The 10,722-nt window shown below is 30.0% G+C and overlaps 2 protein-coding genes across 2 annotated transcripts in view; one reads left to right on the top strand and one right to left on the bottom strand.

The window, feature by feature from the left end:
- The window catches only part of LOC106681061 (uncharacterized), a 19,954-nt gene extending 17,458 nt beyond the window's left edge, over positions 1 to 2,496 (bottom strand). The window contains exon 1 of the mRNA XM_067045217.1: positions 2,353 to 2,496. The gene's annotated coding sequence lies outside the window, so the exon portion shown is untranslated. The remainder of the gene's footprint in view (positions 1 to 2,352) is intronic.
- Positions 2,497 to 2,573: 77 nt separating this feature from the next.
- The window catches only part of LOC106681062 (uncharacterized), a 14,428-nt gene continuing 6,279 nt past the window's right edge, over positions 2,574 to 10,722 (top strand). Inside the window, exons 1-2 of the mRNA XM_067045218.1 lie at positions 2,574 to 2,900; positions 7,927 to 8,008. Coding sequence (XP_066901319.1) covers positions 2,817 to 2,900; positions 7,927 to 8,008 — 166 coding nt within the window. The 5' untranslated portion in view covers positions 2,574 to 2,816. The remainder of the gene's footprint in view (positions 2,901 to 7,926; positions 8,009 to 10,722) is intronic.

Raw genomic sequence — 10,722 nt, 5'->3', positions numbered from 1 at the left:
ATAACTAAAATATATTTTTATTTTTAAAATTATAACTGAATTAATTTTGAATAGACATCACTAATTTTAATTAAAAACGACTACTTATCAAAATTCAATTACTAAAGAATTTTTTACAATTTTAATATTTGAACTATAGCTCCATTCATTTATATAGTGATAGATAGCGAAACCTATAGTTGAAACTAATAGCTAAAATTGCCATGGATACGACCCTTATTCATGAAAGAACCATTGATAAATAAATTTCGTATCCATAACAATTTTAACTATTAATTTCAACTAAAGGTAATTTTTGACAAACTATGCTTATAAGTAGTGACCAGTAAATCGTCGAAAAATGTGCAGTAAAAAATTCTAAATGTGCAAAAACGTTCGGTAAAAATGTTAAATGTTATAATAGTAAATTTTGTAATTAGTATATGAATAAGGTATGTGATATTGTAAATAAGATTATGTTTGAGAATGTTTTTAGTATTAATTTATAATAATGAAATATAATTAAAATTATTAGTTGATAGATCCTTGAACATAAATAAGTGTGAGACTATATGAATATTTTTGTTATAACTAAAATATATTTTTATTTTTAAAATAATAACTGAATTAATTTTGAATAGACATCACTAATTTTAATTAAAAAGACTACTTATTAAAATTCTATTTTTAAAGAATTTTTTACAATTTTAATATTTGAACTATAACTCCATTCATTTATATAGTGATAGATAGCGAAACCTATAGTTGAAACTAATAGCTAAAATTCCCATGGTCGTATCCATAACAATTTTAGCTATTAATTTCAACTAAAGGTAATTTTTGCCAAACTATGATTATAAGTAGTGACCAGTAAATCGTCGAAAAATGTGCAGTAAAAAATTCAAAATGTGCAAAAACGTTCGGTAAAAATGTTATAATAGTAAATTTTGTAATTAGTATGTGAATAAGAAATGTGATATTGTAAATAAGATTATGTTTGAGAATGTTTTTAGTATTAATTTATAATAATGAAATATAATTAAAGTTATTAGTTGATAGATCCTTGAACATATATAAGTGTGACACCACTAACTATAATTAAAAACGACTACTTATCAAAATTCTATTTTGAAAGAATTTTTTACAATTTTAATATTTGAACTACAACTTCATTCATATATTCATATAATTGATAAGTTATAGAAAGCAAAAATTAGCTATAGTTAAAACTATCATGAGCCTTATTCATGAATGAATCATTGATAAATTAATATCGTTTCCATGGCAATTTCAGCTAGTAGATTCAACTACTAATAAAACCATCCATAAAGACCTAAATGTTCCTTATGTAACCGATCTAGCCCGAACCCGATATTATTCCTTACATAATAAACTCCCTAACCACCTAAACCCACTAGTTTCTAACCTTGCTTCCTCTTCCATTCCTGGCAATCCTCCGAGGCTCCTGAAAAGAAGATGGCCTCGTGACCTTATATTGTAAACTGTCTTTAGAGTTCTAATACTGGGTAGTTTCTCTACATTCTGTATCATATCATTATGTCATTATGATCAGATTTACTTGTTGTATTTTTTATACAGTTGTAAATATCAATAAATAAATAAAAAATAAAAAAAAGTTTCAACTATAGCTAATTTTTGCTCTTCTCTCATTATGATTACATACTGGATTATCGTCGAAATTTATGCAAAATCGTTCGGTAAAAATGCTTAATGTATAATAATTAGTATGTAAATAAGATATGTGATGTTATGAATAAGATAGATATGAATAAAATGTAATTAAAATTGTTTGTTGATAGATCCCTGAGAATGGTCGGGATGGCTGAAACGTGGAAGGTAAAACATGATAAAAAAGTGTGGACAATGTCGTCACTACACATCAACTCTGAACCATTTAGGAATACCAACAAATGTCCCAATGGCGTTGAGAAACGACGAATCTGTAATTGTAAAAGTCATTAAATTCGTCCATCAGACTAACTTAATAACCAGCCTTTAATTATTATAAATATCTATTCAACCTGCCTTATTTTTAAAATTAGAACAGTCAGTTATCTGCCTTTCACCATCCTTTCCAATATTGTAACGTTTATTAAACAAATTATAATTGCCACAAATTTAATTATAATTGGTGCGGATCAGTACACCATACCAAAGCTATGACTAAAACAACTAGGCCTTACCAAAGCCAACAACCAACGGGCGTTGATGACCAGGCTGTTAAACGCCCTTTCAAAACTAACAAACAAACAAAAAGTGTGGACTATATGGATATTTTTGATATAACTAATTATAGATATCTGGATAAAAGAAGATATTTCAGTATTTATAAAATTATATAGAAAACGATACCTGTATTAGTGAATTTTCCACTTGTGTATGTTTTCCTCCTTGCACAACACTACTTTTGCTAGTACACTATAATTGTTCGAACTCTACTGCAGTAGACCCGATTATTTGAGAAGAGAGGCTGAGCCTTGCTGATAATGGCTGACAATTATGTAACAATTATCAGCCTGATCGAGGTCATTAAAGGGGTATTTTGATAATTTACTATCAGTCTCTGGATAGAATTTACAACAACCGGTCAATTTCATAAGTTCTCCATCATTTAATACGAGAGTTTTGGTTATTGGTTTTTAAATATGAAGTTTTATATCGATATATAATCGTTTTATATCGATAAGTAATATCTATTAAGATACAAATATGTAATATCTCACACTTGATAATTGTTTCATGTGAATTAAGGAATTTCATATAGTGAAGAAAAGAGTTTAAAATTATTTTTCGATAAGGAAATATCGAAAAAAATAATGGGCTTAAACATCCCCCTGTTGAATTCCTGCTGTTGCTTGTCAATCAGAACCGGCGCATTAATTATTGCTGGCCTTCAACTGGTAAGCTGTGAAATTATCATTTAGAATAATATTATATGTATAAATGCCGACGTTTCGCCTCAATTTTCAGAGCTTCATGGGAGCTAAAAAAAATTATAAAAAACAACTAAAATTGAGTAATAAATAGTTGGCCGTAGATTAATGATTCGAGAAGTTTGTCGAGGGATGCGGTCAGCAAAGAACAACATAAATAAACAAAACCATATTTATTTATATTATGCCGACGTTTCGACCTGGCTTTCTGGTCTTCATCAGGGCTATAGAACAAAAGAGATAACAACAACATTTAGAGCAACATACAATTGAAAAGGAATAGTATATTTTGTATGATTCTAAATTTGTTTGTATACTATTCCTTTTCAATTGTATGTTGCTTTAAATGTTGTTGTTATCTCTTTTGTTCTATAGCCCTGATGAAGACCTGAAACTCGGGTCGAAACGTCGGCATAAAATAAATAAATATGGTTTTGTTTATTTATGTTGTTCTTTGCTGACCGCATCCCTCGACAAACTTCTCTAAAAATTGAAACTGGTTTTCTGTTACACTGTAGCTGATAAATTATATATTTTAAGTTATTCCCTTTGGGGCTCCACTGAACCATCGAATTCCTCTCGTATCCAATCCTTATAATCCGAAATCCTTAATGCTCCTTACTTTGTCACAAATCAAATCATCCATCATGACCACAATGTTCCAATGTTGTCGATTTAGCCAGAACCAGATACCTATCCTTGTACAAGAGCCAGGGAGAAAAAAACAAAACAGTTGTTTCACCTCAATGTTTGATTACTTCAATAAAAACTATGTATAAATACTAGTCAAAACTGATGAGCCTGTCAAGTATAGGTAAGGGGAATAAAAAATGGCGGCTGTTTCAAAACATTTGTAAAATCGTTAAAACTTCCAACAACACAAGAAAATCTAAGAGAACATCATTTGCAGTAGAGTAAATTTCCTAAAATATGGGCCATTTAATTGAATTTAACTAAATTTGACAAAATAGAGATTTTCGTTCAATAGTTCCCGAGAATCAGTTTTTAAAAAGCAACATTTCATTAAATATATACTGCAAAATGAGTAGTTAGTGAATTTATCGTGTCATATCTATATCTCAGGAATCATAAGATGTACATATGTCAATCAGGACTGAAATTAAAGTTAACATATTGTGCTATAAAGTAGTTTATCTTCGAAGGAGTAGTAGTTTATCTTCGAAGGAGTAGTAGTTTATCTTCGAAGGAATAGTAGTTTTCATGATATTCAACAAAATAAATTCACAAAATTTTGATTAAAAATATATCTCTAGAACCATTAGACGCACACATGTCTGCTAGCACTCAAAATACAGGTAACTTATCTCACTATATAGTAGTTTATGGCTCTATCTTCGTAGGCATAGTGGTTTTATATTCGCATGTAAAAATAAATTTTGCACACAAAATTTTGTCCGAACAACTACAAATCAATGTATGTTGACAAATATCATGGAAACTTTTACTCCATATTAACGTCATAAACTACTATATAGTAAGTTTAATTACTTTTATTTTGAGTGCTGGCAAACTTATGTACGTCTTATGGTTTTTGAGATATAGATTTATCAAAATACATTTTCTAACTTCTGATTTTTCATTAAATGTTGCTTTGCAAACAGCTATATCTCGAGAAATATTAAACGTAGATAGCTCTATATATTATACTGTTGTATTATAACTCACATCACATTTACTTCTGTGTATTTTTAATATAATATTGTAATCATTTTACACCCTTTACCGCTTGCGTAGTGATAGTACAAGAGCCGGGATAAAAAAGGCAGTAATCTTGCCCTAATTTTTTATTACTTCAATAAAAACTTGGTATAATCAATAGTCAAAATTGAAGAGTCTGCCAAGTAGGGAGATGAAAAAATGGCGGCTGTTTCAAAACCTTAAGAAAACATTGATTTTTCATTCGAAGCTCTATATCTTAAAAACTACCAATAATACTAGAAAATCTAAGAGAATTATTTAAAGAAGAGTAAATTTTCTGAAATATTAGCCTTAAAAGAGCTATTTACGTCCAATAGTTCTCGAGATATAGCTTTTTTAAAAACTAAATTACTTAAAAATCTACTGAAAGGTTAGTAGTTAGTTAATTTATTTTGAGAAATCTATATCTCAGGAACTATGTGACGTACCGATGTCTATTAGCACTCAAATTAAAGCTAGTTTAATGGACTATAAAGAAGTTTATGACCTTTACCTTCGTAGGAATAGTAGTTTTCATGATTTTTGCTAAAATATAATGATTTATTGTTGTTTGGACAATAAATTTGATTTATGAAAAACTTCATTTCAGAAACCATTGGACGTACAGCCAGCGCTCAAATTAAAGCTTGTAAAATTTACAAAAAAATAGTTTATTATGTTTATCTTTGTAGGAGTAGTAGTTTTTATGATATTTGACAAAATAAACTCACAAAATGTTAATTTCTAGTTGTTCGTATAAAATGTTGGAATTTTGAAAAAATATATCTCTAGATCCGTAGGACGCACATATTCAACACTCAAAACGCCAACACTCAAAATAAAGGAAATTTAACTTACTATAAAGTAGTTTATGACACTTATCTTCGCAGGAGTTGTAGTTTTTATGATATTCCCATATGAATATAAATTTGGCAAATGAAAATGTGTTTGAACAACAATAAATCAATTTATTTTAGCTAATATCATGAAAACTACTACTCCTACGAAGATAAACATCATAAACCACATCATAGCTCATTAAATTAGCTTTAATTTAAGTGCTAATAGGCATCTGTACGTCAAATGGTTTTAGATTTTTATAGATATAGATTTTTCAAAATAAATTCACTAACTACTGACCTTTCAGTACGTTCTGTACAACATTTTTATTCATGTGTGAATATCATAAAAACTACTACCCCATACACGAAGATAAGTGTCATAAACTATTTTATAGAAAGTTAAATTTCCTTTATTTTGAGTGTTGGCAGACATATGTGCGTCTTATGGATCTTGAGATGTATTTTTTTTAAAAATCCAACATTTCATACGAACAACCAGAAATTAACATTTTGTGAGTTTATTTTGTTAAATATCATTAAATCTACTACTCCTACAAAGATAATCATAATTAACTATTTTGTAGTAAATTTGATTAGCTTTAATTTGAGCGCTGGCAGACATCGTTACGTCCAATGGTTTCTGAAATAAAGTTTTTCATAAATCAAATTTATTGTCCGAACAACAATAAATCAATATATTTTAGCAAAAATCATGAAAACTACTATTCCTACGAAGGTAAAGATCATAAACTTCTTTATAGTCCATTAAACTAGTTTTTATTTGAGTGCTAATAGACATCGATACGTCACATAGTTCCTGAGATATAGATTTCTCAAAATAAATTAACTAACTACTAACCTTTCAGTAGATTTTTAAGAAATTTTGTTTTTAAAATAGCTATATCTGGAGAACTATTGTACGTAAATAGATCTTTTAGGGCTGATATTTCAGCAAATTTACTCTTCTTTAAATAATTCTCTTAGATTTTCTAGTGTTGTTGGTAGTTTTAAGGATGAGCTGCATATCCTTAAAACTAGCAACAGGCCCATTAATCTAGCTTTAATTTGAATGCTAATAGACATCTGTAGATCTGATGGTTGATGAGACACAGATTTCTCAAAATAAATTCACTAACTACTGATATATCAGTACATTCTGTACATTTTTATGAAATGTTGCTCTTTAAAATGCTATATCTTGAGAACTATTGAATGTAAATAGCTCTATTAGGGCCCATATTTTAACAAATTTACTCTACTTTAAGTGATGTTCTCTTAGGTTTTCTATTGTTGTTGGTAGTTTTAAAGATATATTGGGTTAGGGGCTGGCAAACCACAGCCGCTGCTTCCTATTACCATGGACATGGCGAAAGAAATGGCCCGAAGCGCTACCCTTGAAAGAGCAGAAGAAAGGAGTAGAAAAGAATGTGGGGGTAAGAACTGGGCGGCATTGCTAGATCCTAAGAGACGCCCTCCATTGACTTTACCAAGGTTGGTGTCAGTGGCATGCTTCAGGATTGATACTGGACATGACTGTCTACGGCACCACCTGAAGAAGATAGGAGTGGCTGTCTTCCGACTGCATCCTTTCTGGAGATGGTGAGATGACTCCCGATCACATATTTTCAGACAGGAGTTACGTGAACAAAGCTAAAGTATACTGGGCTGTTCGAAACAAAATGGCATAAATGCCTCCTTTGACGTAGGAAAAATATTAATGGTAGAATATCACCGTATACACTAAACTAGCTTTAATTTGAGTGCTAATCTATACGAGGAATAGTTTTCTAAAATAATAATACTAATAAATAACAACTACCAAATAGTTACCAAATAGATTTCTCAAAATAATACACGAATTTTTCATTGCACTATTTATGAAATGCTGCAATTTAAAAAGTTATACATAAACATGTCTCGTTGGAATCATATTTTAGCAAATTTACTCAAATTTAAACGAGGTTATATTAGGTTTTCTATTGTTGTTGGTAGCTTTGAATAAAAAATTAAGTTTTTTTTTAATATTTAGAAATAGCTGTCATTTTTTATTCCCTTGATCTATACTTGGCAGACTCATTAATTTTGATTAGTAATTATTCATAGTTTTCATTAAGATAATAAAAATTTAGGGTGAAATAATTTACCTTTTTCCACCTCGGGTCTTGTTCTATGACCAGACAACTCTATAGCCCCCAATTATCCCACGACTTCATTTTGTATAACCAAATTAAGAAATAGCTGATATGGAAGCGTTTGGAAACGATATTGGTCATATATTCAAGACTTTAAGATTGCTTTACAAAAATGTTAATGCATTTTTGGTTCTGAGGCCATTAGAGCACATATAAACAGAGTATTTAATAGTATGAATAAATTATAAAAGAATTTTTAAAAAAAATAAATCTGATCATAATTAATAAGTTATGCTAATATTCCTTTTTTTTTTGTTTTAGTTATTATTTACTTTTTATTTGTTTACAATGCTCATCATAATAATACAATTTACGTTATTGGAAAAATATATGACATTTGATGGTGAGTATATCTATTATTTTATTTTATTCTGAATATTATATCTGTATCACTGATCTAAACACCATTCACTACCTTAAAAACATTTGCTTACGAGTATTGTGTAAGTGAGTTATGATCTTAAGGAAAACATTAATCCTTGAAAATACTGTAAAGCATTTAATAAACAGGGCTAAAAAAAATAACTGATGAAAAATACATAAAAGAAACAAAAAAATTAATATACCATATATTGAGAGAAAATAATCTCACCAACAACACTATCACAACACTTTGAAATATTTGAATGTTACAAGAATGTCGATTTTTTCATAATAAGAAGAGGTTTTGTAATAAACATTTTTAAACTGGATGTAAACAAGTTTTATTAAAATAAATTACAATATTTCTTCTGATAAAAAAAAAAGTTTAAAAACTTACTTTTTAACAATTTTAAATATTAAATTTCGACTAACGCCTGTTGAACAGATTCGATACTTAGGACTCCATCTTGACAAGAGATTTACTTGGAATCCGCACACAAGACTGAAATGACAAGAAACTGCTCGTAGATTCCGATTGCTACAACACTTACTTGACAAACGCTCTAAACTTCCCATTCACTACAAAAAATTAGTATACACTACGATAATTAGACCAATTTGAACATATGGAATTGAGCTCTGGGGCTCCACCAAACAATCCAATCCTTACAATACAAAATCCTACGTAAAATCCTTGATGCTCCTTATTACGTTACAAATAAGCTCATTCACAAAGACCTTAACATCCCATTCGTTGCAGATTTGGCCCAAAACAGTTATGCGTCTTTTCATTCCAAACTCCTTAACCATCCTAACCCATTAGTTCTTAATCTCTCATCCTTAACAATCCCTGATAATCCTCCGAGGCGTCTGAAAAGAAGATGGTCACGGAACCTTCTAATTTAAATTAATGTTTGAAGTACCACCAATGGGTGGTTCCTTCCCAAGATTTTCAAGTGTATATTTAACATACAACATATTTACTTATTGTATTATTTTGTACAGTTGTAAATTACATTAAATAAATAAAAATAAAAAATTATTATTATTACCTATACTGTTCTCCAGGCCTTCTCCAAACTCTTTCATGGCCATCTGGTCTGTTAAGGGCCACTCTCGTCTCATTGGTGAACAATTTTTTTTTCCATTCCTACACAGTCCAAAATTGGTGTTCCCTTGGAAATTTCAATCTCATTGCACGATGTCCAGCGGTGAGAAGAGGACCGGACCTTCTTGAATTAAGGTTTTACTCTCTCAGTCCCCTATTGACCATTGACTCGGAGATTGATATCCCTCGAACACCAGGGATCAAGTTTTTAATGGAAGAAACGCCCTTTGATTTGTGCCCTAAAAGCGACACTTAAAGCGTCTACTATGGATGCGACATCGATGTTTTCTAAACAACGATGTTTTGTCCCAATTTTCCATTTTTTTTTTTTTCAAAAGTAACTAAATGAAAACCAAAAATTTTCAGTATATAAATAGATTCCTATCAAAAATATGGTTGAATAAAAAAGTACCTCCAACCTTCAAGCTATCGACATGATAGAGATAAATTACGACTAGAAAAACAACGATGTTTTAAAATATCTTTGCTCTATATTAAGATATCATTGCATACAAATCTTTGCCAAAACTCTTCTTACAGGCCGTAGAATGTGGGATCGTTGGAACAGAGCTTATGTTTCTGAAATAGTTGTTCAAAAACATCGATGTATTTTGGGTAAAGTATTGTAAGCAACGATATATTAAAAACATCAATGTTTTTTGTTGTCGATGTTGGATTCTTAGTTCCAAAACCTACTTCTGACAAGCCTTAGAATGCGTGATCGTTGGAACAGACTTATGTTTCTGAAATAGTTGTTCAAAAACATCGATGTTTTTAGGGTAATGTATTGTAAGCAACTATAATTTAAAACATTGATGTTTTTTGGAGTCCATGTCCTATTGGTTGATTGAAAAAGCACTTCTGACTGGCCGGAGCATGCGTAGTGTTTACTAACATAGTAAGACATAACAGTCTTTATGATACAGAAATTGTTAAAAAAAAAATCGATGTTTTAGTATTGAACATCGATGATTTTTTATCGATGTCGCATCTCTAGCGTCTGCCATAAATTCAGAGCAACTTGTACCAGCCAATCCAATTATCCCTTCCACACGCTAGCACATGTGCGACTTTTCCATTGTTTGCCAAACGTGTAGAGGCAACTTTAAAATAAATTACCTACCGGAACTAACCAGAAAAACAACTAGAACATTCAAGATACAGTGAGGGAAAAAAGTGTTTTCCTTTATATAGTGATTTGAAATATTAAAAAACAATTCATATGAGTTTAGTCGATAAAAAGTTCAATTAAAAATTGTTAAATAGTAGTATGTATACATTCAATTGAGAACTTTGATCATAATAAAATAATGAGGTGTAGATAATTGACCGTAGATTAATGATTGGAAAAGTTTGTCGGGGGGTGCGGTCAGCAAAGAACAACATAAATAAACAAAACCATATTTATTTATTTTATGCTGACGTTTCGACCTGGGTTTCAGGTCTTCATCAGGGCTATAGAACAAAAGAGATAACAAAAACATTTAGAGTAACATTCAATTAAAAAGGAATAGTATACAAACAAATTTAGAATTATACAAAATATTGAATTAAATCATAAATGATAAAAAATTGATAACTGATAA

This window comes from Halyomorpha halys, unplaced genomic scaffold (genome assembly GCF_000696795.3).
Source record: "Halyomorpha halys isolate HHAL.00 unplaced genomic scaffold, Hhal_1.1 Scaffold306.1, whole genome shotgun sequence".
Taxonomy (NCBI): Eukaryota; Metazoa; Arthropoda; class Insecta; order Hemiptera; family Pentatomidae; genus Halyomorpha; species Halyomorpha halys.
The sequence above is the reverse complement of the archived record's forward strand: the minus strand, read 5'-3'. Positions and strand labels throughout refer to the sequence as shown.